The 26,476-nt window shown below is 49.5% G+C and overlaps 7 protein-coding genes across 7 annotated transcripts; 5 read left to right on the top strand and 2 right to left on the bottom strand.

Moving 5' to 3' along the window:
* Positions 1-31: 31 nt before the first annotated feature.
* On the top strand, positions 32-9,897 carry F5B22DRAFT_607664 (uncharacterized protein). The gene is made up of 5 exons (XM_047975021.1): positions 32-419; positions 488-997; positions 1,062-1,453; positions 1,544-1,993; positions 2,085-9,897. Exons 2-5 carry the CDS (start codon positions 536-538, stop codon positions 9,679-9,681), a joined length of 8,901 nt encoding a protein of 2,966 aa, XP_047830539.1. The 5' UTR covers positions 32-419; positions 488-535; the 3' UTR covers positions 9,682-9,897.
* A 235-nt stretch (positions 9,898-10,132) lies between these two features.
* F5B22DRAFT_193846 (ubiquitin-conjugating enzyme) lies at positions 10,133-11,695 on the top strand. Its single transcript, XM_047969527.1, has 2 exons — positions 10,133-10,906; positions 11,004-11,695. The coding sequence occupies exons 1-2, from the start codon at positions 10,723-10,725 to the stop codon at positions 11,327-11,329; spliced, it is 510 nt and encodes a 169-aa protein (XP_047830540.1). The 5' UTR covers positions 10,133-10,722; the 3' UTR covers positions 11,330-11,695.
* On the bottom strand, positions 11,685-13,268 carry F5B22DRAFT_193860 (Anp1-domain-containing protein). The gene is made up of 2 exons (XM_047969528.1): positions 12,078-13,268; positions 11,685-12,017 (listed from the first exon to the last, which is right to left on the bottom strand). Exons 1-2 carry the CDS (start codon positions 13,161-13,163, stop codon positions 11,997-11,999), a joined length of 1,107 nt encoding a protein of 368 aa, XP_047830541.1. The 5' UTR covers positions 13,164-13,268; the 3' UTR covers positions 11,685-11,996.
* A 3,249-nt stretch (positions 13,269-16,517) lies between these two features.
* F5B22DRAFT_193886 (uncharacterized protein) lies at positions 16,518-17,883 on the top strand. Its single transcript, XM_047969529.1, has one exon. It carries the CDS (start codon positions 16,806-16,808, stop codon positions 17,763-17,765), a length of 960 nt encoding a protein of 319 aa, XP_047830542.1. The 5' UTR covers positions 16,518-16,805; the 3' UTR covers positions 17,766-17,883.
* Positions 17,884-18,096: 213 nt separating this feature from the next.
* Positions 18,097-19,926, bottom strand: F5B22DRAFT_607670 (uncharacterized protein). Its single transcript, XM_047975022.1, has one exon. It carries the CDS (start codon positions 19,626-19,628, stop codon positions 18,360-18,362), a length of 1,269 nt encoding a protein of 422 aa, XP_047830543.1. The 5' UTR covers positions 19,629-19,926; the 3' UTR covers positions 18,097-18,359.
* A 349-nt stretch (positions 19,927-20,275) lies between these two features.
* F5B22DRAFT_193901 (uncharacterized protein) lies at positions 20,276-21,564 on the top strand. The gene is made up of 2 exons (XM_047969530.1): positions 20,276-20,873; positions 20,940-21,564. The coding sequence occupies exons 1-2, from the start codon at positions 20,436-20,438 to the stop codon at positions 21,345-21,347; spliced, it is 846 nt and encodes a 281-aa protein (XP_047830544.1). The 5' UTR covers positions 20,276-20,435; the 3' UTR covers positions 21,348-21,564.
* Positions 21,565-24,037: 2,473 nt separating this feature from the next.
* On the top strand, positions 24,038-25,871 carry F5B22DRAFT_636539 (ATP-NAD kinase-like domain-containing protein; the record flags this gene model as incomplete). Its single annotated transcript, XM_047977300.1, has 2 exons — positions 24,038-25,325; positions 25,387-25,871. The coding sequence occupies 2 exons, from the start codon at positions 24,038-24,040 to the stop codon at positions 25,869-25,871; spliced, it is 1,773 nt and encodes a 590-aa protein (XP_047830545.1).
* Positions 25,872-26,476: the final 605 nt, after the last annotated feature.

The raw sequence follows: 26,476 nt of genomic DNA on the forward strand, positions 1-26,476 counted from the left end.
GCCGCACAAAAAGGCGGAAAGGCAACTCCCAGTAATGCAGCGAGCCAATATATTATGGGTGACGCTGGACTCACGACGTAACCCTACCAAATAGACATCATGGCTCAAATGAACACCACTGTGATATTTCATCACACGGCGTATCATTTAACGATTGAAATGTGTTACAGTGCAGAGTCTCAAACTCTTCTCAAGTCGGCAAATATCTCACACAGTCAAAGGAAGCCCCGAGCCTGCCTGACGTCCTTGGGATGTCCGTCACTAGTACCATGAAACAACTCATGGGAAAAGCGTTAGGGCTTGTTGTATCGTGAACATGTTGTGCTACATATACGATTCCACATTATGCACAGAATTGAGTGAAATGATAGGCATATCAAGCACAACAGTAGCTTCCTCGCCTGCAATTGCGTTCCGTGGTTTGTATTTAAGTCTGCAACAAGTTGTCGGAAAGCTTTCACATAATCCTGAACTAACAACAAGGCAGTTTCGTCCCTATTTTGAGTGAAAATATATTCAATCTTTCTTCCAAACCATGGCCTCCGCAAGGCAGGATATCGCCATCATTGGAACAGGGTGTCGCTTCCCAGACTCTGTCTCAAGCCCTAGCCAACTATGGGATCTGTTGATGAAGCCAAAAGTAGTTGCGCAACAGGTTCCATCGGACAGATTCAACATAGAAGGCTTCTACCATGAAGAAAAAGGCTATCATGGGCATGGGAGCGTCAGAGAAGCGTATTTCCTCTCCGATAAGGGCGCACATCGCTCTTTCGACGCACCATTCTTCGGTATCAAGACCGCAGAAGCTAACGTTCTGGATCCTCAGATCCGACTATTGCTTGAAACCACATACGAAGCGCTCGAGGCTTCCGGGTTGACGATGGAATCTCTGCGGGGATCTGATACGGCACTCTATGTCGGCCAGATGATGGCAGACTACGAGATGATCATGCTACAGGACCCGGATTTCATGGGGAAATACCATGCCACTGGCACAGTAAGATTCATTCATGCGTGCCACGATAATCGTTCTACATTTAATACCCGAATATCTACTATAGTCCCGTGCAATGACCGCTAATCGAGTCTCGTACTTCTTCGATTGGCGAGGTCCATCTATGACAATCGACACAGCCTGTAGCTCAAGCCTCGTTGCAGTACACGAGGCCGTGCGACAACTGCGTACAAGTCAATCCCGAGTGGCTGTCGCGGCAGGGGTCAACCTCCTACTCAGCCCTAACCCCTTCATCTCGGAGAGCAAGCTCCAGATGCTCTCCGAAGATGGTCGGTGCCGAATGTGGGACGTGGATGCAAAGGGTTATGCTCGTGGAGAAGGCATTGCTGCAATAGTTCTGAAAAAACTAGAAGATGCAGTAGCTGACGGCGACGATATTGAATGCATCATCCGCGAGACCAATGTCAATACTGACGGGAGAACATCAGGCATTACCATGTACGTGCAAAGCCAGCGTCTTATATCGGATAATGGCTTCTTATTATCTTCGAGATTTCTTGGTAACTGACCGTTATATGATGATTATAGGCCAAGCGCCACTGCCCAGATCGAGCTTATGCGTCATTGTTATCAGAGGGCTGGCTTGGATCCAACTCACCCTCTCGATCGCCCCCAGTATTTCGAAGCGCACGGAACAGGCACCCGCGTTGGTGATCCTATAGAAGCTGAAGCCATTAGTTCCACGTTTTTCCCCGAGAGTTATCTCAGCGGGGAAGAGAACCAGAACGGAAATAACTCGCCCAAGGAGCTGCTCGTTGGTAGCATTAAGACTGTCCTTGGCCATACCGAGGGGTCGGCTGGTCTGGCAGGCATCCTCAAGGCATCTTTAGCCTTGCAACATGCAACTATTCCCCCAAACTTGTTTTTCAATCAGCTGAATCCCGATATTGTTCCTTACTATAAACGACTTGAAGTTCCCACTCAAGCCGAACCCTGGCCGGGGGTACAAGGTGGCGTCCGCCGGGTGAGCGTGAACAGGTAAGTTAGGAAATCGCTTCTGAAGTTCAACACGCTCAATCCTTTCTGCGACTTTACGTATAATAAGCTAATTTTTTCCACTCCGGTATAGTTTTGGGTTCGGTGGCGCCAATGCCCATGCCATTCTGGAGTCGTTTACATCAAGCGAACTGCCGGTGTCGGATCCTCGTCCCCATCCCACGCCATTATTCTCACCTTTGGTGTTTTCGGCAGCGTCTTCAAGCTCCTTGTTAGCTTATCTATCTCGGATGTACGATCATCTCCACCGAAGTGAAACCTGTATTGATGCCAGGGACCTTGCCTACACGCTCCACTCAAAGCGATCGCGCCACAGTGTGGGCATTGCACTCTCTGCAGACTCGAGCGAAGGACTGTGCATCGAACTTAAAGAGACGATACAAGAGGCTCAGAAAGACTCAAAGGCCTATTTCAAACCGGCCTCTTCCCTTCGAACGGCTAACGCACCTAGGATTCTAGGCGTTTTCACTGGCCAAGGTGCTCAGTGGGCACGCATGGGACATGATCTTCTCTCTGCATCTGAAGCTGCGCAAAGAATTATCGCCCGCTTGGAAGATCGATTGTCCCAGCTTCCGGATGGCCCCCAGTGGTCACTAAGTGAGGAACTTTCACGCGAACCTTCAACCTCGCGCCTAGACGAGTCAGCTATCTGCCAGCCTGCATGTACAGTGATCCAAATTCTGCAGGTTGAGCTCCTCAGGGCGGCCGAGTTGAAGCTATCTGCGGTCGTAGGCCACTCATCTGGGGAGATCGCTGCAGCATATGCCGCGGGGTGGATATCCGCGGAAGACGCCATATGTATCGCGTATTACCGTGGCCTGCACTCAAACCTCGCAGGCCACAACGGACGCATGCTAGCTGTAGAAGGTTCTATAGACGACGTCAAAAGTTTATGCGACGAGCCGTACTTTCGCGGTCGCGTTTGCATTGCCGCCGTAAACTCACCTACCAGCTTCACAATATCCGGCGACAGCGACGCTATCACGGAGATACACACAATTTTCCAGGACGAGGGAAAGTTCTCGCGTCTGTTGAAAGTCGATAAGGCGTACCATTCCCATCATATGTCTGTTTGCTCGGCGCCGTATTTGGAATCTTTAGGGACATTAAACATCCATATCGGCGCCTCCCACCACTGCAACTGGTACTCGTCAGTTCATGGTCAAAGCATTACTGGCATGAATGGCTTGACCGGCAGATACTGGGAAGAAAACATGTCGAGTCCAGTGTTATTCATGCAGGCTCTCCAATCTGCTTCTGATGGGGAGGGTTTATTCGACTTGGCAATTGAGATTGGTCCTCATTCGGCGTTGAAAGCCCCTGTAACACAAACGTTGAATCAGGTTCTCTATACCAATTTATTCACTCGCGGGCGCCCGAGCCTGAAGTCATGCGCCGAGAGTCTTGGGTATGTGTGGACGAAGTTCGGAGGCGAAGTCGTGCATTTGAGGAAATATGATGAATTCCTTTCTGCCAATGCCCCTTGCCGACTGCTCAAGGGGCTTCCCACCTATTCATGGGATCATCAACTTGACTATTGGCACCAGTCACGCTTCACTCAAGCTTATTTGAATCGCAAAGGCCCCGCGCATAGCTTACTAGGCCACATCGCCCCGAACAGTACACCGGACAAGATTCAATGGAGACATGTTCTAAGCCTTGACATAATCCCATGGTTGGACGGGCATCGGGTCCACAACCAGATGATCTTCCCAGCAGCCGGCTACGTCTCCATGGCGCTAGAAGCTACAATTGCAGCGTTCGGAGATTCAAGCATAGATCTGATCGAGATCCTGGACCTTCACATCGAGCATGCGCTTGTCTTTGACGAAAAGTCTAGCTTCGAGATTCTGTTCAGCCTAGATAATATTGTTTCCGCGTCTGACGGCTCTCTACAGGCAAAGTTCCTATGCTATTCTGCCCATGCCAACCGCGCCGGACACGAACAACTGAGACTGCATGCCGGCGGTCGTCTACGAACATCTGTCAATTGTTCAACCTTGTTTCCCACAAGAGCTCAACCACCACCCCATCTCCTCCCAGTCGACAACAATCAGTTCTACAAGTGTCTGAACGATATTGGATATCACTACGATGGCTCATTTACCACTCTACACAGTCTTCAAAGGCGATCAGGCTTTGCGACAGGGTCAATTTCCGCAATGGAACCACCTACGCTCCTAGTTCATCCTGCCACGCTTGATGTGGCCTTCCAAACAACGCTACTCGCTTATTCAGCACCTGGTGATGGCTCTCTATGGATCGTACACGTTCCGTCTCGCATTCACAACATCAAGGTGAATGTAGGTCTGTGTAGGGCTAGTGCGAATCAACAGACCCCATGGCAAGTTGACGGCTTCCTTCCTGACAAGGCTGTCACTACTGGCGATATTGATATTTACCCACATGACACAAATGAACCCATGATCCAGACTCAGGGATTAGTGTGTGTGCCACTTTCCTCGTCGGTAGCCGCGGACGATGCACAAATCTTTTCCACACTAGTTTGGGATGTCATTAGCCCTGACACTGGTGCTTTGGGACAGCCAAAGATTCCGCACACGTCCGAGGGCGTCGATAAGATCGAAGTGCTGGAGCGAATGGCAGGATTCTTCCTGAGGAAGTTGGAACGGGAGGTCCCCCTTGGTCACCCTGCGAGACAAGCAGCGCCGTACAAATATCTTTTGAACTATGCGGGTCACGTCATTTCACAACAAAAGGCCGGTAAGGTTCCACGATGGAGCAGTGAATGGGAACTCGACAGAGAGTCGGATGTCCATGCAGCAAGTTTACCTTACGCGAACACCGTCGAAGTAAGCCTTCTCGACAAGATAGGACACAATCTGGCCGAGATTGTAGATGGTACTAAGCTTCCAATTGAGCTTGGTATGCAAGGTGATTTGTTAGCGGGAGCGTATGCTGGGGGCTTAGGTGTTGATACGTATGTCAGTCACGTTGCTAGTCTGGTCAGACAGATGACTCACCGGTGCCCTAATATGGACATCATTGAAGTCGGCGCGGGCACTGGGGTCACTACCAAACGTGTCTTACGCGAAATAGGACACAAGTTCAGATCTTATACATTCACGGATGTGTCGGCTGGGTTCTTCGACAGTCCAATGGCTGACCTGGAGCCTTACGAGCTGATCTTCAAACAGTTCGACCTAGCACAGGATCCAGTCTCCCAGGGCTTCATTGGCGAGACATATGATTTGATCATCGCGTCGCTCGTGTTACACGCCACGCCGTCGCTGGCGTCCACCATGGAACACTGCCGGAAGCTTCTGAAGCCTGGAGGTCATATAATTGTTCTTGAACTATTGCCTGCGTATCACACCTCCATTGGTGTAGTCTTCGGTGCCTTTCCCGGGTGGTGGGCGGGCGTCGAAGACGGGCGCGTGCTCACGCCGGCGATCAGCGTGTCAGAATGGGATGAATTGTTGCGTCATACAGGATTCTCTGGCTGTGACACTACGACTCCTCACAAAGATGACTCTACACAACTGGTTGTCTTTGCGTCGCAAGCCATAGATGAAAAGATCGCGTTTCTCCGTCAGCCGCTCTCTAGTTCTCAACCATCTCCAGTTGACCTCGAAGACCAGCATCTCATTATAATTGGCGCCGAAGGCCCTCATCTACAAGACAGCATAGTGTCATTGCAGTCACTCTTGCGGCCTCATTACCAGTCAATCACGTATGTTGAACAGCTGGCGAGGATTGATCTGGACATGATCTCACAGAGCGCAACAATCCTAAGTTTAGCCGATCTTGGTTCCCCCGTGTTCAAATTCCCGATCAGTCACGAAGTATGGAATGCGATAAAGAAGATTCTCCTCAAGGCGCGCTCAGTCATATGGGTAACCCATGGACGGCTTGCCGACGAGCCCTATAGCAACATGATACCCGGTCTAGTGCGATCGGCTGTAAGAGAGCGACCGGGTCTCAAGTACTTGTTCCTAGAGATCGAGAAATGGAGTCAATCAGCTGCGAAATTCATTGCCGAATCCGTTCTTCGTCACAAAGCCGGGACCTACTGGCAACACCAAAACGCAACTCACGTCACTGTCGAGTCTGACATTATGCTCGATCATGCAGACAATATCCTGATCCCACGACTAGTCATGAACCATGAAATGAACGACCGCTATAATTCTAGAAGACGACCAATTATTCATCCGCTCACTTCAAGCGAGACGACGGAGCCTTTTCATGTAGTGAAAGAGGGGCCAAGTTTCGTCGTATACCGGGCCCCGTCAATCGGTCTACAGAAAGACGCAGCATCGCCTCCACTGCTGACAACGATCCGAGCTCTTTTATACGCCGTGAAGGTCTCCGAGTTCAGCTCAATGTTTCTTATGCTTGCTGAGAGTAGCCGATCGGATCGCTACGTTGTCTTATCATCTTCATGCTCATCACTTTGTTCCTCGCCGCTGCGACAGTCCGTGCCAGCCGAAGTTACAGCTGGTCGCGAATCACAATATATAGTCCTGGTCACTTATCACCTCATTATTTCCCAAGCACTAAGCGGTTTGGCCTCTGGCGATGTTATCCTTGTCTATCAACCTGATCGTGACTTGGCTCAGATACTGTATGCAGCAGCAAAGCTGAAAGGAGTCGATGTGGTGGCCGTGACCGAAACGGAAGAATATTATTCCTTCGAAGGAATACGATGGATCCGAGTTCACTCGAACGCCCCAGATCGAGTCTTGAATCGCCTGATACCCGGGAAAACGGCTTTGTTCCTGGATTTAGTAGCCCATGGTAGTAATAACCCACTGGGAGATCGTATCGTTTCCAAGCTTCCCGTCCATTGTAGATGGGCGTCCCTAGTCTCTCTATTGACGCCCTCTTCGTCGCAGCCATCCCAGGGCCATGTGGCAGAGCTCGAAGCTAGGCTTGCAACCGCAGCAAAAGAGGCAACCAAGTCCATAAATCAAACTGATTACGTTCACCGAGAATTGTCTACAACCGTCGCTATAGAAGACCTCTCAAGCCTTAACAGCCCACCACACTTAACAGTCGTTGACTTCAAGAAACAGTCCGAGGTCCTCACGCATGTGCAATCCGCAGGAAGTTGTGTCAATTTCAGCAGCAAAAGAACATACTGGCTGGCAGGGCTGAGTGGTGGCTTAGGCAAGTCGCTCTGTGAGTGGATGGTTGATCGCGGGGCTCGATACTTTGTGATCTCAAGCCGACACCCGAAGATTGATCAGCGATGGCTCGATGACATAGCCACCTCCGGCGCCGTTATCAAAATCTCAACATGCGATATCATGCGATCTGAAGAGGTCATGTCGTTATACAACCAGATATGCTGCACCATGCCTGCGATAGCCGGTGTCGTACAAGGGGCTGGGCTCCTCCACGACATGGCAATTGAAAACATGTCGCTAGAGGACTTCCTCGGTGTCGCATCGCCCAAGGTGCAAGGAAGCTTGAACCTGGACCAAATATTTCAGCAGGATAGTCTTGACTTCTTTATACTCTTTTCGTCATGTGTCAGCCTGACAGGCAATCCGGGGCAGGCAAGCTACTCAGCAGCCAACGCCTTCATGGTGGCTTTAGGCGAGCAACGCCGCAAGAGAGGACTAGCCACATCTGTCATGAACATTGGTCCTGTATACGGAGTCGGATTGATAACCGAAGGAATGTCCAATGTCGCGCTTAATGAGTCAGTTTTAAGACAAGGGCGCTATAGGCCACTCTCGGAACAGGACTTCCATGAAATGTTTGCAGAGGCTGTCGTGTCAGCTGCCAACCCCTCCCCGATGCACGGAGACATGTACACTGGAATCAGCCTCATCCGCGAGGAGGAAGAGAACCCGCCAAATTGGATAGCAGATCCGATCTTCAGCCACCTCGTGAGGGCTGACAAGAGAGAAAAGAAAGCTGGCGGGAGCAAGTCACGGTCGAGGAACACTCTCCAGACGCAAATCACCGGTGCCGAGTCAGCAGAAAAACAATTTGAAGTGATACATGATGCTATTCTCACAAAAGTCCGAACAATATTCCAACTAAGATTGGACCCGTCAGATGTAGAAACCGTTGAGAATATGCGACTTGACGAGCTTGGAATTGACTCGCTCTTAGCGACCGAGATTCGTACCTGGTTGTACAACGGTATGGGAATCGATATACCTGTTCTTAAGATGCTGGGCGGGATTACGGTGTTGGAATTGAGTGAGGCAACATTCAAAGCGGTTCAGTCCAACTCAAAACCATCTCCGGAAGAGGGATTATCTGCTTCTGATGCGCGGGACGCATCGCTGGCGGGGCCTGTCTCAAAGTCAGAGGAGCTGACTAACGGCGCGACGGACTCTTCAACAACAGAAGTAGATACCGCAGTTCATCGAGCGGCCCCGACCCAAACCGATGCGAATTTTGACTGGGAGGCAGAAGCAAGTCTCACAGACTCCTTGCTCAAAGCCGCAGATCTTGGGCTCAGTGAACACAAAGCACAGCCTTACAGGCACAAGATAGTCGTTGCTTTGACAGGCGCCACTGGGTATCTCGGAAACGGATTGCTGCGGGCTCTAAGCGCGGAACCAAATGTGACAAAAATATATTGCCTTGCAGTCCGGAATGACAACTTGTTAAAAGACATAGTTGCCCCAGGCAGAGCCGAGAAGGTATGCATATGCCAAGGCGACCTCAGCCAGCCGTTACTGGGTCTTTCCGAGAAAGACGCGCGCGACATCATGGCGGAGGTTGACGTAGTCGTTCACAACGGCGCAGACACGTCATTGGCGAAAAGCTACTCGACAATCCGCGCATCCAACGTCGACTCGACGAAAGAGCTAGCGCAGATGATCGCACAATCTGGGAAGCTCGTGCCGTTGCACTATATCTCCACGGTTGCCGTTGGCAACATCATGGCGGCACCCTCGACGCAAGACAGCGAGCGAATCTTTCGCCCGAGTTCCATCGCGCATTACAAGCCGTTAGCTTCCCAAACTGCCGTGGCACAAGGATATATCTCATCGAAGTGGGTTTGCGAAGTCTTCCTGGAGCGTCTTTCCGCGAAATTCCGCGCGAACTGGCCGATTTACATTCACCGTCCAAGTTTCATCGCCGTCGTAAGTGAGGCGGGCCCACGTACAGACTTCGTGCACAATATCCGGCTCTACTCTTCATATATAGGCGCAGTGCCGAAGTTTACGAGTAAGCATATTCGCGGGGTCATCGATATCGTCCCGTTGGAGAAGGTTGTGGAAGGGATAATGGCGTCGGTCCTGGCATCCTTGTCCCCATCACTTGCCAATGGTGATGCGCTCTCGCCTGGTGATACCGATAATGGGGACTCGGTTTTGCCCGCAGCCACTATAGCAAGTACTGGAAAGCTTCAAAATGGGGAGCCTCGGAACCCTGGCAGTTCTCAGGGTGTACATTTCCTTCATCATTTGAGCGGTGACCAGCTTCGCGTGAGTGATCCCAAAAGCTGGATGTTGGCAAACGACAATCGGACAAGCGAGACTACTGCGACACCTCCACGGCAAGAGCTCGGGACAGAAAATGAAGAATTTGGCGAGATCCAACAGCTGGATGTTACTGACTGGACAGAGAAAGCTCTGTCGATGGGCATGCGCGCTTCGCTGATATCTATGTTGAGAAGTTTAGACACTGATGAGGGGTTTGGGAGCCTAGTCTTCCCAGCAACAACCGCTATTTAATCAATGCAGGTCTCGAATAACGAAGCTGCGAATTACTGACAAGGGAGTTGAATTGCACAGATCGGTATGCCATCCATGAAAAGGATAACCGTCTGACTGTATCTACACTATTTGCCACTAGAAGACAATTAACGATAAGCCTTAATAAGATCTCAGTCCATGCTTAGGACAACAAACAAAAATAGTAATAGATATTTGCCCATAAACTAATATCTGTGTGCCATTAATTTTGCTACTGTCGGGGGCAAACTGTTATTGTCAAATATAAGGGGTTATATCTTAAGCCAGGATATTGGGTAAACGGGGACCTTAGCGTAAACCCACGTCAAGAAAACAAGGGCCCTTGTAAAATCTCAGTATAGTAAATACGTTATATAAATATAATATATCTATTATGCTAAGATTTTATAAGGGCCCTTATCTTTTTAATATAGGTTTACCTTAAGGTCCCCGTTTACTTAATATCTTAGCTTAAGATATAACTCCTTATATTTAACAATAATACCTTTAAACTAATTAAATTTTTAAAGCTACATTTAATCTCCCTATAAAGTAAAAGCTAAAACAAAACATCTTGTAAGCTAAGCAACAAAAACCTCCCTCATATATTTTACTATATCAAAATAGGCCTTAAATGCTATATCATTAGCTCGCCAGGTTCCAGCTCCGACGAGTTATCAATATCACGTTGGAATGAGATCTCAGCTCTGCTAGCCCTGCTTAGCGTGGGGAAAGCAGGTAATAGGTAATCAAGTTGTTACCGACCTTGTCGTGATACTACTGTACTTTGTTCCCCCAACCAAACCTCGCCTTCCTCCCGAACAGCAGCTCCCACGCGCCAGCGCATTTACTCTCCTTTAATTCTTCGGCGCGCAATCGGCCACTCTACTCATTGTTCAACACATACCATTTGTACTAGAGACCTATAGGCGCATAGGATACAGTCTCAACAATAACAGCGAGCCAACAAGCGAGTGGATCAGAAAACCGAAACGCAGGGCGGATACTTGGAAAGAAGAAAGAATCAAAGAAGAGCTCGTTATGTCTTCGGGCTCTGGATCGGGCTCGCGCAGTGCAGCGAAGAGATTAATTCGCGAGCTCGCCGTCTGGGAGAAGGAGGCGTCGGCCGAGACGGGTATTGAGCGCCTCGGCCCCGTGAACGAGGAGGAGCTCCTGCGGTGGGAAGCCGTTATCAACGGACGGGGGGTTGGGGGCGGATATGATGGTTCGTTGGCTCATTCGTTTTGACCCTATCTGCTTTATTTCCTCTTCGTTAGAATAAAGCAAGCCAATCACTTAAGTAACACACACACCATTTCCAGAAGGCCGCTGGCTCCTCAGCATCGACATACCTCCGACGTACCCCCTCGCGCCCCCGCGCATGACATTCCGCACGCAGATCGTGCACGCCAACGTGGCGCTCAAGGAGGGCGAGATCTGCCTCGACCTACTCAAGGACGCGTGGACACCCGCGTACAGCGTGCTCGAATGCGTGCGGGCCGTGCGCATGCTGTTGTCGTGTCCCGGCATCGATTCCCCGCTCAATGTCGACGTCGCCGCCCTCATACGCGCCGGTGACACGCTCGCGGCGAGGCGGTTGACGGAGTACTGGTGTACACAGGAGAAAGGGCGGTACGACGGGCCGTGAGGTCGATTACGGTTCAGGCCGCTATAAATGTGATAACGACTCATTATTTCACTTGCGTTGCTTGTGGTGCTTTTGGGACAAAAACAACCTCAAGTCACATTAGGACGCACCATTGTTTTTCATTAGATCTGCGATTGTGCGCGAAGACTACTCGCCTTGTCTATGGCATGGCAAGCTTACCGATAAATTGTACAAAAGCTTGGAGTTGTGGCCGGGGACTCGCGAGACCTTGATGTCCTTAATCTGCTATGGTTGTTCTACGGAGTTTTTGGTATGGTAACGAAATGTAATATGAGCGCTTTCTTATGGAATTGTTCAAATCTATTCATGTGATGCTGTGTTGGAACTAGATTAGGTATGTCTTAGACATCGTCTGTGGTACGTAGCCTCCCAATGTGTCTGCTCCATGTCTGCTAGGTCTTCTGGTGTACCTGAATTTGGCAGGAAGTTCTGGGCAGATAGCTCATGGGAGTTATGGTCTAGGTATAAAGTAGGAAGATCCCGCCGTTAATGCTACAAAATGGTACAAAAGATTTCCGAGCTCTATCAACATCGGAAGCGTGGCGGGTGTTCTACTCATCTGTCATTGACAGGAACTTCAAAATCCGCGGGGTAAAATGCAGTGTTTAGACAGATGTCGAACTGCTACCATTCCCGCCAAAATCGTTTACTCATTGTAGTGATACACCTAGAGCAGAGTTAGCAAAGGGAGAGCGCTGGCACCAATTCTACAATTGTAATTGCTTACCTTGTAATTGGGCAGCCCAGTGGCGGCCCAGCCTAACCTCTTGGCCATTTTGGCAAATCCCTCGGTTTCAATCAGGTTGTAGAATGAGAAAGGTGGAAACATGGCACCGTCGCGGTGAACGTCAGCCTTGACCAATAACGCTGTCCCTCCCACACCATCAAGAGGCACCTCGACATCTTTCTCGTCACTCTTATCGGCCATGTATGCCATAAGCGACCTATATGTCGCCATCTCACGGTATCCCTCCAAAATGATGTCGTCTGGGTCCATCTTAGAAGCAATCTCTTGGGCAGTTGGACTATCCTGCCAGCTGTTGAAGTCGTAAGGCCGTTCCGCAGGCTTGCCAGTTTCTGGGTCCATATATCTTTGGTAGCAGTTGGGCACAATCAAAGGCTTGTCATGAGCCGCAAGGTCCTGGATTAAGGACGGAGGTGTTTCGATAATATCGGCGTCTAGCCACAGCACCCATGACGTTTCGACGCCGAGTGTGGTGAACAGCAGCGAATTACGCGCTCTCGACATGGAGGCGCGTCTGACCTTTTGGTTTTCCATCTTGTGGCGCTCTGACTCGTCTTGTGATATGATCGGAGGGTCGAAATCCTGTCGCTCAATAACAACACTTCGAAACCGGTCATTTAATGGACCTTTCTGGGTCTTAGTCACTTGTGCTTGAAGCGCAGCCGTTGCAGCATTGCCCTCTTTATTCTTCGGTAATATGAAGCCGAGCGAGATAAGTTCGTGAGGGTAGTCGAGCTTCATGAGATTGTCCCAATATTCCTGATAGAATCGGGCCATGGGGGTCAAAATGAGGACCACCTCCCTGTTTTCAATTGGGTCGGGTGTTATGGTAACATTATTGAGGTTGAACCGGCGGACAGGCGGCCTCTCACCGATGAGTTTGGCCTGGGCGGGCGCAGGTGTGCGAAGTAGTGGTTGATTCCCATTTGACGAGCTCGAGGTTGATGTTGACGTGTCTGATCCATCCGAAACAATGAAGTAGAGAATGAAGAGACACAGAAAAGCGCCAATCGTCAGAGTCACGTAGTTCGTCTTTCGTAGACGAACGGGCCCCATAGGGCGCGCCATTTGGCGGGTAGGTATATTGTCGCTTTCAATTCAGTGGTTCAGTGTTATCATGGGCAACGATAGGGTGGAAGCATGTGCTACCGGGTTGGAAAGGGAGCGTCGACCGGCATGCGCAAACAACCTTGAACGAAGTGGGAGGTCAGTGTGGCCAATGAGTTAGGGTATCAAATATCTCGGCGTGTCCGGCTGAGGGCATAGGGGAGCCTTGGAATGATGAGGGGCTCGTATGAGGGCTTGAATGTGAACAATAACGAGACGGCGCTGATGACGATGGCAAAAAACGATGACAGAAAGCGATGGTTAGAGTACTTAGGTAATCTAGGGTCACTTCATCCCGAGCGAAGCTTCGTCTGGTCTTCCTCAACTTGGCCAGATAAACCCGAATCTGGATAGGCGTCGGCGAGTGGGTCTCCGGTCTTGTAGGTACCTACCTGCCTATTAGACAGGCCACACCTCCCATCTTAACTAAATAGGTACATACTTGTAGGTAGGTAGGTGCCTATGTAGGTATCTATTGCACTGTATTCTATCGCTACGAAAACAGCCTTGAAACAATTTAGACTTGAAGTAAGCCAAAAAGAGCAACCGCCAACATATGCCTACAAATACTCAGTTACATAGGTATAGCATGACCAGTGTCAACTTATAGATCGGTTATTTGATTGAGCTACCGGTAGATCAGATGCCTATATGTATTACACAGCAGTGTATTCGTCATATATGGTACACTACTAATTGAAGGGCTAGTATTAACCTTAGGCAGTTGGTGGTCTGGGGTACACCTGCCGGGCTACCTACAGTATGTGACACCTGTGACTTGCAAAATACTGCTTGGAGGACGGGTTAAGCCAGGAGAGTGGACGAGTTCACATATCTCTATTGATATTCGGCGCAGTAGATATGCGAAACCAACGAACTCTACAGCATTTTTTAACGCTGCACGAGCAGAGACAAGTTAGTCATAACATGTGGAGATGTTAAGTATGCAAGCGGTTACTTATCATATGGTTATACATAAGACCGGCGTACTGTAAGTAATCTTTCTCATGTAACTATGAACTTGGTACTCTCGCGCTGATTGTGTGCTCTTGGGCTCTGTTAAGAGTCGTTCTTGTATCCAAAGGAGCAGGGAAGGCTGGCCGAATAATAGTGTCAAGATCAGCCACCACGACCAGGAAGAGACCTAAACAGACCACATAGAATTCGGTAGCCATGAGTGATTATTTCACTGTGAATAGCTTCAATTCAGGTCCTGCCACTAGCTCTTGTTATCCAAACTTCTCAATTTAGTTGACAACTAATTGGTGATATGGAATAGCTAGAAAAAGGAACTTCTATGTTGGAAAACTTGCTTTGTAAGGCAAAATACTATGTAAATGGAGGACAGAAATGCCTAGTCTTACTGCTTAGTGAAGGTTTCTACCAGGAAGGCTTCCAAGCTATTAAGGAAACATTGCAACTATACTTATTAAGTAAAGCCCCTCGAATAGGAGAAAAACTTTAAGGCTAGTTGTTGCCAGTTTTACACTTAAGTCTTGTAACAGTTTTATAGATTAATAAAACTCTTAATTCTATTATATGATGCTGATTTACAGTTATATCCTAGACGCATTTAGGGCAGAAGTCCTCTCATACGGTCACCCGAGATACCTACTACCTCAGGGGCGAGAGGGGCAATAAGCGCCATACCAACTTGTACGCTATGCGCTCAGGTGGACTACTCAATAGCCTGTCTGGGGTACCGTAGTGTCATATTAGATAACAGGCGGCAATCCTGCAGGTTGTGCTAATAATATAGATCGCCGGTTCGAGGGAAGCATCCCCCCACTTGACCACTGAGACTTTGATAGATCCTCATAGTATTGTCGCTGGGATCGACTCTACAACCAACCCAACACTGTAATGTAGCACCTCATAGGCTAATCACATGAGGCCTGTTGGTGTGGGCATGCCCGTTTCTGCTCGTTGTTAGGAAGGAATCAGCAACAGATCGTCGGGCGTTAGATGGAGGGCTACCTGTCTATTGGAGGGAATTTTCGCAGCCTTGTTAGCTCCCCTCTGCCACCAATCCGAGAACATTGAGATAAGCTAACAGAGAGGCTACTATCACATATGTATTGATAAGTAACCAAGCCTTAGAAACCCTCAGCTCAAAGTGTCTCGAAGTAGTATGTACTGCTACTCAGTATCTATAATGAGCCTGGAATGTCTTATATATAAATACATTAGTTTATTTATGAGATGAAATATTAGGGCTTAATACAGGTCACCTATACAGCTTTGCAGTGTTATACCTAGTTATAAGCAAGATATAATTTATGCATATTAATACTTACCTAACATAGCTATACTTGTGCCCTACTTTCTATGTTGCATACTATAGTGTGAAGGAAGTAGCATTATTTACATAGTAAGCTATGTCACAATAGAGACCTTTGACAGAAGGTGTACATAGTAGATTGCCTTTTGTGCAACCTGAATGACCTGTAGTGAATCTTGGAAGAGTCTGGATCTTGAAGTGATTCAAGGCCAGTGGTCAAGCAACTAAAACAGAGTCCTAGATGCAAGCTCATTGAACCCCAAATCGCCTACAAGCCTTAATGGTAAAACTACTTGGAAGTCCCTACCTATCTCGATACATATTACCGGTATCTACAGGTAGGTAATGTTACCTGCTGTAGGTAGTAGAACATTGTCCTTACGTGTAGCCTTGGCGGTGGTAACAAGAGCAGTAAAGTACCTAAGGTAGGTACTGTGTAGGTACCTCGGCCTCACCTGAGATATGTACCTAGCTGTGGGTATATAGCAGCACTAGAGCCACGAACTGCTCTTGTCCCGTGAATGTCAACTGACGCTGGGAACTTGCCTCCACGACCCTTAAAAGATACCCGTTGACGATCTCTCCTCGTGCTACAAATCCACAGTCATACCGGAACCTACGTCCCTCCCCTCTTGCTTCATCCACATCGTCCTCCCCCCCTCCCTTTTGACCCTCCGAGGGCCTGTTTGTTTGCCTTGCTTGCTTGCGCTTTTCCCTACACCCCGGAGTCATCAAAGAGCTATTCATCACATGCCCTTTTTCTAGCCAGTCTCGCCAGTCTGCTTTGTTGCACTATCCTTGGGCAACTCTTATATTGAGCGTTCGGCTTCGTTATCGAGTAAGCACTAGACGCCAGCGCCCTACCGGAACATTGCCGGAAAGCCACCCGTATCCGCCGACTCGTTCACCAGCGCCTCCGTAAATCACGCCTGTCTATCTACAATAGGTATTACATTTGGCCGGTGCACAACCACTGGGTCTTAGGCCTTCATAGGACCCAAGCTTCAACACCAGGCCATTCTGGACCAACCGTCATTTATTCACGAAGCTGGTCGCACTACAGCCGAAAACCGTTGAGCCAGCTAGCCAGACTCTTCGCTTTTTCGGTCTTGGTCACTTCCGTCCTATTACCACCTGAAACTGCATTCCAGCAAGACTCCTTGCCCACACTACCAAAACAAGGCCCGCCACATTGATTGCAATTACTCTGCAGTGTGTATCTTCCGCGACGAAGCATTCTGCATTTCCCCAGTCATTTGCATTGTGCCAGTTTCTGTTTACATTCACAAGAATCATACCTGAACTTGTTTGGATGAACCATAATGGAACCTGTTCCCGAGACGGAAAGAATGGAGGAGTTTCGTTCCTCCCCTCTGCCGTCGCTGCGCGTCGTCTCGAATGATGCAGATACTAATCGGAAGCCTCCTACTATCCGCCGGTCGACCGAACCACCTTCGCCAAGCTCGCCGTTATTCCCTTCTTCTGTAGCCCTTCCTTACAAGCCGCGAACGGCATCGCCTCTGTCGGGTTTGCATACTCGGTCCAAGTCCACAGCGAGTCTTACACCTCTTTCAATGGGCCGCACTCGGTCCATGCCAGGTGTAGATGGGGCGGGAAGGATCCTCTACGCACCACAGCTTCGTCCAGCTAGCCCATCTGGATCTCCCAGTCGACATCGGCTACCCCGAAAACCTGTCGACGAAGCGTATCCTCCTGCTTCGCCAGTTCGATCTTCTGTGCTGGACAGCGACAGACGACATGGCGAACAACACACAGAACGAAGTACCTCTCCAACTCCTAGTATTACATCTGCCAGCACTCTGCCGTCATACAAACGGGCGTCTTCCCCGCTCCGGTACAGTGCCTATTCGTCGCCGAATGCTAGTTTTACTTTTCCTGGCCCGCCGTCGTCCGGAACAGCATCTCCATCGTTCAAATCGGATAGCTCAGCTACAGGATATGGCTTCTCCTATTATCCATCCTCTTCAGTTCCATCCACCCCGAGCTCGATGCGTTCAAGGAGCCCTAGTATCTCTAGTCTCGAGACTATACCCGACACTCCCGATGCCGAGGAGGCGGCCTTGGAAGCGGAGAGAATTGCCCAGCTTAAAGCTGCTGCAGACGCTGCAGATGGCGGAGAGTCAAAGAGTCGGACTAATTTAGATGCCCCCATTCGTGGCAGGACTTTGGGCGTCGGTTCCAGAGACAAGCGAAAGCGGTGGAGCGTCTGCGGCGCTGAGCGACGTGGAGACCTCGACCTAGAAACGATATGGGAAGATTGAAACCTGGAATCGGCTTCGTATGGCACCGATACTACAGCATAGTCGGTTTCTTGGGGTGTTCGCCACTAGTTAGCTAGTCATATTCACTACAAGCATGTTAAGGATTTTGGGCATTCAGGCGTTTGTTGTTTTGATACCCTGTTGCGATTGCATTTGTTGAGGAGGCGAACAAATAGGATATACTTCTACTCACCATCATATTATGTAGAATTTGAAATGGAGGGACAGCACTGTCAATGCATTCATCAAATCAAACGTTAGGCATCTATAAAACAGGCATTGTGCTCGTGAAGTCAAGGAATCCCTCGCCGCTAGGGGTTGATGGTACAGATGTATGTATATATATATATATATATATCTCAGGTCTAGGTCAAGTTTATGATATTGTGACTGAACCGACTTGTTTCTAAAATCTAGGTATATTTTATATTCACTATAGTTACATACTTAAGTGAAGCTGAACTTGATCGGAGATTAGTCGATAACTGGAAGTAACCAAGGGTTTATTTGCTACCTCCCTGGCTTGATGGTGTGGTCTTGTTTTTGTCTTGAGTCGGACAAAATGAATGCGAGTCTACTATCTCCGTCATCTTATCAATCGAACGGTATGCGTCGTAAACTCTCACCAACGCCTCCCTTTTTGGCCACTTGCGCGGCTGCGATCGCGCTCGGCACCTTGATGCCGCAGCAGTCTCCCCAACTGTTCAAATGGTGCACATGCTTGACGCCATCATGTTCGACCACCATAGTCCCGCTCTCGAGATCTTCATCGCGTGAGCCACCCACATCAGTTTCCGTGCTCATGCCTTCAGCAGCTGGGACTAGCGATCCGAACAGGAAGTGCTGCATGACGGGTAATTTACGCAGCACCTCAGCGACGAACATGCGTTTCATACCCCCTTCGATCTTGGACCAGCTCTTGGCTGACGAGATGTCATCGAGCATCGGGCTGTGCCATCGCAGGCCCTTTACCGTCTTGGTGCTGTTCACGAAGTCTACCTGTCCTAGGTACATGAAGTCATGCCCAAATTCTTCGATTGTGAGCTGCTGATGAATCGCGAGCGGTGTAATGAAGGGATGGTGTATTAACTGGCTTGCACCGAATAGAAACGGTAAGAACTGGTAGTCGTCCAGCCCCCAGACTCCATGTGAGCCTGCGGGCTCAAGGTAGTAGGTTGACTGAATCGCCCGCATGAGAGCCAGATAGCGGACGAAGACGCGCAAGACCAGAGGCTTGAAGTCAGATTTACTAATGATCTTCAGCTGGTACAGACATAAAGTCCATATCATGAAATTCAGCTCATGGCCCGATCCGTAGTCTATCCGATTCCTGTTGCCGAAGGATTGGTTGAGATACGTCTCAACCTCTATGATAGCAGCATCCGAAGCCACTCCGAGCTTCTGGTGCCATGTGTGACTGGCAGCCTTGGCCTTGTCTAGGAAATTTCGAAAGACCTTATTTCCAAATCGTGAACCCCCTGCCTCGTCTGGCGGTGTTTGTTGAACGAGCACCTCAGCCTCATCAAGAACACTGATGATGGTTTTGATGGCGGCGCTGCACTGCTCATCTTTGACGTCTGAGATGGGCGTATCTACAACAGCATCTGAGAGGCCGAATATGAAAGAGACAATAAGGTTATATGATGGCGACGACAGGAAGAGCTCGTGGTCCTTGTTTGATAAGATGCGCCGGCTAGGAACTTGGAAAGAGAGAGTAGAGGTATCGGGTGGTGGGGGTAGAGACGGCGTCTCAGGAAGCGGGATCTGATTCTCAGGACCTTGACGTCTTTTCCTGGGCTCCAGCTTGGGTATCTTGTCCTTCAAATTTGGGATGGACGGAGCTTGTTGATGTGTAGCCATCATTCTACCTCACTAGGCTGTGTGTGTGTGAAAAGCGCCACAGAGTTAATCTCACAACGCAATTTGTTGATAAGTGAAGCCAAAACAGATATATAGCCGCAAGGACTACTATTCTAGGATGCTGTTGTCGATGCTGTGAGGCTCAATCCGAAAGTTTACCTACAGTCATTCCTCTGCAACTTACTTATGTACTGTAAGGAGTGCCGCATTGTACCAACGTTGCCCCACGTTTGCCCCTCACTGATGCACTTGAATGTGGATCGTATATGTAGGTACCGGGCAGGCTCGCCTAGGCACTTACATAAGTAGAAGAGGGGCATAGTTAATGCTAGCGCAGAAAAGTCCCTATCCCTCTAATGCCCAATTCACCTCCGTGACCTGCCAAGACTTTATAAAACCAATCCAAAGTGTAGATATCTCATGCACTTGTACTCTAGCACTTTCATATTGTACTTAGTAGAGGGTGCAAACATCAGCAAGGGTATATAAGGATAGTATACTGATTGGGGCTCTGACTACTGAACTTTCCTACCTACACCTTGACTTCTTTAGCTGGCTACAGCACCCGCTGGTTCGAGATATTCAATAAAGCATTGGCGGCTGCGGCCCTCGATTCTCTCTTCAATACATATGTACTCCGTAGGTACCTACTAGTACATGCCAGCCCCTGCAAGTATGTAGGTAGTGGCAGGAAATTTCTAATCAGAGCTGCTACCTACTATTGTACCATAGGTATCCATCGTCAGTTGCCCTTCCCTCTCAATACATCCAAATAGCGAGTAGGCTCATTGCTCCCCCAAAACGTTCATCATGACGGTGATAACTGAGCCAGAAGCGCTGCTGTCACATCTTCACAGGACAGATGGCTCAGCGACTTATTCCTACGCAGGGTATACTGTGGTTGGTGCGGTGAACGGTCCTATCGAGTCGCAGAAGCGAGACGAACTCCCAGAAGAGGCCATCATCGATGTAATCGTACGACCCGCTGCTGGGGTAGGAGGTATGCTAAAACCCATCATATTCCTTTGTGTTTCGATGAAGATGAAAGTTGATGATGATGGCCTGACTTTTTTCAACTGTCCCTGTGCAGGCACACGCGAGCGCCATCTCGAGTCCTTATTACAATCAACCCTCCGCCAAGTTATCCTCATCAATAACTTCCCTCGCACTCTCATCCAGGTTATACTGCAAATCACAGTCACTCCAGAAAACGAATATACAAATGGGAAGCTCGTTCAAGCCACCGTGGTACGCATATTCTTCTCGACTGGTTCACGAGACCCGCATATGCTGATTACTTTTCTGATGTTCAAGAATCTCCCTGTCCTCCCCGCCCTCCTACAGACGGCGATCCTGTCACTGCTCTCAGCCTCCCTTCCGATGGCGGCTACACTTACCTCGACGTCGCTTGCTATTGTCTCTGAAGACAGTCATCGACGGATCGTAAGCAATCCAACGGCGCGACAGGTCGAGCAGTCCCAGTCCTTCCATGTACTAGCATTCACCTCTCAAAACGAACTAATCCTCGCAGAGAGCGAAGGAGTTTTCACTATGAAGGAATGGAATGACGTTTATCGCGCGGCCCACGAGCAGTGTTGTACTACCACAGCAATTGATGATACAGACGCTCGTATGCATGAAGGGCCCATTGGCGCCGACCTGAAGCGTTTCGTTCGCTCCACAATCGAGCAGAAAACCGCTTCGGATCTATACTGGAAATGAGCGAGGTTCTTGGTCCCTACGTCTCTTCAATGTGGCTCCAAAAATCCCCTCAGGTTACCTGTGCGTAGCGACTTATCTAACCCGATCAAACTCTAGCCTTTACATGATGTCCTTCCCAAGGTCCAGGGGTTGGAACTGCAATAACAACCCCATGTTCATGGGTGTTACTGATTCTCACATATAAACACGGGAATTCAGCCGACATTAGACAAGCTATTATTGATGCCGACTATCCGAATGAGTGGATTCTAACGGCTAGATCTGGATGCCCATGTCGACAATTTCTAGCATATCTTCGTGCCAGTGGATCCTGTCACAGATGGCGGTTAAAGCTGCCAGGTTGCCGGTTTGCCGTTATGAACAGGCGGTGTTTCACCCAACCCTCACAATGCATATCGCTATGCTTGCTGAAGTGGGGGTAGAGGCTACTGCCATCAAAAGCTCTCAAATACAACGTCTGTGTCTGTTAGGCGTACTAAACGCCGCACACACAGTCTTCTGACGCGACACTGTGAGAGGTCGCCGCCACCACTTCGGTTCAGGCAAGCTGCGTGCACAACAGGCGCTAATTGCAGATACTCTGCTGATTCGGACGATCTGATTCGCACCGCGACAGCATCTGAAGTCTGATCATCGCTAGGCTCGTTGTTTCTCTCAGCGGTATCACAGGCTCGTGATTTGTCAATTTTGGTGATGGCACGAGGTTGGATCGTCATGCAGCTTACTAGCTAGGTAGGTAGGTAGTCCGAAGTTGAGAATAATACAAGAGTTTTACCTTGTTTACAATTTTCGGCTTGTCTATTGGCGGGTTCATTCCACCTAGGTAGTTGGTAGTCAGGACTTCACTACGAGAGTTGCAATAGGAGCATTGTCGAGATTATGGTGGATTTCAAAATAAGTGCTGAGACAAGCAATCTCCCCCTGTTTCTGGCTTCCACACCCCCTGCTCAAGGGCGAAGGATGAGACTTGGAACGCGAAGGCAGGCTCGTTTTGAGAATAAGAATTATGGAGAAGGGAACTGCAAGACATCCTGGGTCAAACAGCCACGGGTCTTAATCCTCGGGCGTTATCAGACTCAGATATCTAATTGCGGATCTCTGAACAAGATGCCCCCGTCTCGAACCCTCACGGGCGACTAGCGAGGAGGCTTTTCCCACGAAGGCGCCCCACCATTCTGTTACTTTTGCCATCCCAACACGGCTCGCACATTGCAGTCCATCGGTCGGGGGATCTTTACACGAGTTTAAAAGCTGATATAGCCTCTAGCGAAGACTGAACTTGAAGATTTTCTTCTTCAGGATCTCTAGTCTTCTCTCGTAGCCTGAGTCCGAGCTTCCTCAGTCCTCCAACACTCCTACAGGCGAGAAGCGAAGCAGAACGCTGGCTGTTCATCTGTTTACCTATCTTTCCCATTCTTTACACACTATCTGTAGTTGTTGTTATTCTTAATCTTATTAAATCATCGCTTTAATCGAACCGTCACTCGATAAATCAGAGTCTGATATCTATGCAGGACCGTTCCTTCTTTCTCACCTTTCATAAGCATATATTATAGAACCGCTATATCTTCTCTCGGCATTATACGACATAATTCTACCATCACCGCTTAGTGGTCGACGAAATCCAGAGTATTCGGGCATAATCAATACTTCCCCATACCGAAGACACAATTGAGCTGAGCCGAGCTCCGCGTAAAATTCAGGGTACTCTGTAAGTGCTTCCACGCTTGGTTGTGCTGTCTACCCAATCCACAGGGCCGTCCCAGGCACTTTGATGCATACCTACCTATGTGCTTGTGCGGGGCGACAGACACACAGGCGGGAGGACCGATGTGGCTGACGAATTGTTAGGCATTTGGGATACAAGGCCGAACAGTGTCTTAGCTGAATTTGCTGGAATAGCTGTGTTCTCGCAGCAAGGTACTTTTCTCCAGCTGAAACCACTGCGACACTTCAAGGTTTCTCTCAGCAGCTGAGCTGCCCAAACCGAGTCGTACCGGCGGTTAGCGCGTGGAGAAAACCAGGACACCGGAACCCCGGAACAAGCATCTAAGGTTGCGACGACGTAGGTAGCAGTTGTAGCTGCGCAGCTTGAGTGGTCGGCCGTAACAACTTCTTCACACCATTCACACTGCAATCGCCGTTTGTGCGTCTGCATTGATCGACGTTGATTGTCACGATCACTCGCTCGCTGCCCTCGAGTAGGTAACTTTGCCTAGGTACTTACCTGCCCGGTGATTTTCTGTGCCAGAGATAAAATTTAGGGCGCGTTGACCCCTGCGGATTACTGTTTTAAGTACAACCTTGCCAGTTAGCTGCGCGGGCCGCGCCATTACGAGTTAGTTACGCCTTAGTTACAGGTTAGCGTGGTCTTTTTTTTGGCTCCTTGTCACGCTGTAGCGAGTCTGGTCGCTGCTTCTACCTTCTACTTACACACTTCGTAGTACTTACTCTCCCTGTTCCAGCAATCCCGCCAACCCCTCCCTCGGCCAGTCCCCGCTTTGCTGTTTTGGATGACGCTGTCTCACTCTTCCGGATCCTCAGTGTCAATGGCGGCCGCTAGTCCTACCTCTCCCGTCAAATCCGGTGTCGAAGCTTCTGGTGAATGTGCCTTGATGGCCGTCCACCCTGCCCTCGCCAACCGCGATCCGCACCCTGCTGCTGACTGCGCATCGTTTTCTCCGACTTTCATGCCTTGCGATTCCAATCCCCATCCCAGTCCTCCACCCGCAGCCACAATCACACCTGGAAATGCCACTATTTCATCCAATGCATCCACCTCGGAGTTAACGAAACCTACCCTTTTCCCATTACACGATGCTAAGCAGGCCGGGCCGCAGACTGACCATGTTGCCAAAGGCTTGACAAGCCCTCCCTCCGTCGTGCCCGAATATAACAACAATAACAGCACCAACACCAACAAGTCAGTCAGTCACCGGAAAAACGCCCTCTCAATAGAGTCCGTTCCTCGACAGACCATTATCAAGGCTTTGGCATCTGCTGCTCGCAGTCGAAACAACAGGCCTGAGGCCCTTTCGTTGAACAGCATGCTGTCCCCCCCATCCGCCGCTGACAGGCGGCCGTCCACATCGTCGTCTTCGTCTCAGAAGCTCGCTGATGCACTGAACGAGCTCGCCCTCCAGACCTCTACTCCAAACACTGCCCTTCCGGCTCTGCAGTCGCCTTGCTTCTACCATAACCGCTTCGATGATGCAGTAGACATCAACAGGGTGCTCGAAGAGATCAAGAATGACGATTGGATGTCTCACTCTCGCCTCGTTCAAACCGCTACCGGTGTTCGAGAAGTTTCCAAGCAGCTGCAGCGCAGACCCATACGGCGGGCAGTCCGAAACGTCATGATCGTCACAAAGGCCCGAGACAACGAACTTGTATATTTGACCAGGGAACTGGCTGTGTGGCTAATGAGAACGCCTCGCTACGGCTCGGATATCGGCGTCAACGTCTACGTTGACGCCAAATTGCGCCACTCGAAACGATTTGGCGCCGCTAGCATCATTGACGAGGACCCGCGCTTTCCATCGATGCTTCATTACTGGTCTCCTGATCTTTGCTGGAGCCAGCCAGAGAAGTTTGATCTTGTCTGCACGCTTGGCGGTGATGGCACGGTGTTGTTCACTTCTTGGCTGTTTCAGAGGGTTGTTCCTCCTGTCATATCCTTTAGTCTGGGCAGCCTGGGCTTCCTAACCGGCTTTGAGTTCGAGAAGTATAAGCAGCACCTCAATCGAATCATGGGCGATGAAGGTATGCGTGTCAATTTGCGCATGCGATTTACCTGCACTGTATATCGCAATGGCACATCAGGAGAAGAACCGGAGGAGGGCGAGCAATTCGAAGTACTCAACGAGCTGGTCATTGACCGTGGCCCGTCCCCATATGTTTCCAACTTAGAACTGTACGGAGATAACGAGCTCTTAACTGTGGTTCAGGCCGACGGCTGTATTTTCTCGACCCCAACAGGTGTGTGCGACGTACTGATATATCATGTATCAATCAATGAAATGCTGACTTTCTAAAAAAGGTTCAACGGCCTACTCCCTATCTGCCGGGGGTGCACTCGTTCATCCAGATATCCCCGCTATCCTCCTTACACCTATATGTCCGCATACATTATCATTTCGACCTATGGTGCTCAGCGACACCATGCTTCTCCGTGTATCTGTTCCACGTAATTCACGGGCTACAGCATATTGTGCATTTGACGGCAAGGGACGGGTAGAGCTGAGGCAAGGAGATCACGTAACCATCACGGCCTCACAGTATCCATTCCCTACCGTCATGTCCACAAATACGGAGTGGTTTGACAGTGTATCAAGAACGCTGCAGTGGAACACAAGAGCGGCTACGCAGAAGGGTTTTGAGAGCAAGTCGGGTAGCCAGGCCGCGTCGGTCGATGGCGATGAGCCCGAATGGGATATTGATACAGATTCAGGTTATTATGCTAGCGAGGATGGCAGCATTGCTGCGAGCCCACTCCGGCGGCAAATGAGTCTGTTGGGCATGTAGAGCGCTAGATATAGATTTGATGATTTTGGGTTAGACGATACACTATAGTTGAGCGGGCGCAAAGCACTCTTTTGACCGTATTCTTGGGTTGGCCGAGGTATTCTGGTGTTTTAGGCGTTGTTTTCCGGGCTTGAGAGGATCGAAGTTGTGTGTCTTGATGGGTGGCGTATCTACTGGAAGGAAATCCTTCGTTTCATGATCCCTATGGGCTAAGCGAGTACCGCAACCTGGAGCAAGATATAGAGGATTGACGCATGACGGTGAAGCCCCACCGCTGACTTTGGGTTTGCGACACACTCAGTTGTATATTTTATCAGCCTGTTGTCCATGTAACTCTGAATGATATCGCAAGGCCCGTGAGTGACGAAGCGAGAACATGTTAGACACGGTATCGTAACTGAGATTATCTATCTCCGGGTACAGTCTGGGCGGGGTACACTCAGATCTCAGATTTCTGGTGGCAGCTTGGTGTCCCTTGTGGCGTGATGTTGGAATAGGTATTGGGACTACTGTAAATTAACCCTAATTAGATTACATTTTCATTTGGGGGGTCTGAGAAGGCTCTGGTTAATCAAGGTGTTAGAAATGCTATTTTAGGTGGTCAT

This window comes from Xylaria bambusicola (genome assembly GCF_022495145.1).
Source record: "Xylaria bambusicola strain CBS 139988 unplaced genomic scaffold F5B22scaffold_22, whole genome shotgun sequence".
Classification (NCBI taxonomy): Eukaryota; Fungi; Ascomycota; class Sordariomycetes; order Xylariales; family Xylariaceae; genus Xylaria; species Xylaria bambusicola.

Coding starts and splice junctions, on each gene's coding strand:
- F5B22DRAFT_193901 (XM_047969530.1), top strand. CDS start 20,436: ATGACGGTGATAACTGAGCCAGAAGCGCTGCTGTCACATCTTCACAGG. Junction 20,874..20,939: donor AGCTCGTTCAAGCCACCGTG/GTACGCATATTC, acceptor CTGATGTTCAAG/AATCTCCCTGTCCTCCCCGC.
- F5B22DRAFT_193846 (XM_047969527.1), top strand. CDS start 10,723: ATGTCTTCGGGCTCTGGATCGGGCTCGCGCAGTGCAGCGAAGAGATTA. Junction 10,907..11,003: donor GGTTGGGGGCGGATATGATG/GTTCGTTGGCTC, acceptor CACCATTTCCAG/AAGGCCGCTGGCTCCTCAGC.
- F5B22DRAFT_607670 (XM_047975022.1), bottom strand. CDS start 19,628: ATGATGGCTACACATCAACAAGCTCCGTCCATCCCAAATTTGAAGGAC.
- F5B22DRAFT_607664 (XM_047975021.1), top strand. CDS start 536: ATGGCCTCCGCAAGGCAGGATATCGCCATCATTGGAACAGGGTGTCGC. Junction 998..1,061: donor AATACCATGCCACTGGCACA/GTAAGATTCATT, acceptor TATCTACTATAG/TCCCGTGCAATGACCGCTAA. Junction 1,994..2,084: donor CGCCGGGTGAGCGTGAACAG/GTAAGTTAGGAA, acceptor ACTCCGGTATAG/TTTTGGGTTCGGTGGCGCCA.
- F5B22DRAFT_193886 (XM_047969529.1), top strand. CDS start 16,806: ATGGAACCTGTTCCCGAGACGGAAAGAATGGAGGAGTTTCGTTCCTCC.
- F5B22DRAFT_193860 (XM_047969528.1), bottom strand. CDS start 13,163: ATGGCGCGCCCTATGGGGCCCGTTCGTCTACGAAAGACGAACTACGTG. Junction 12,018..12,077: donor CTGGGCTGCCCAATTACAAG/GTAAGCAATTAC, acceptor ACTCTGCTCTAG/GTGTATCACTACAATGAGTA.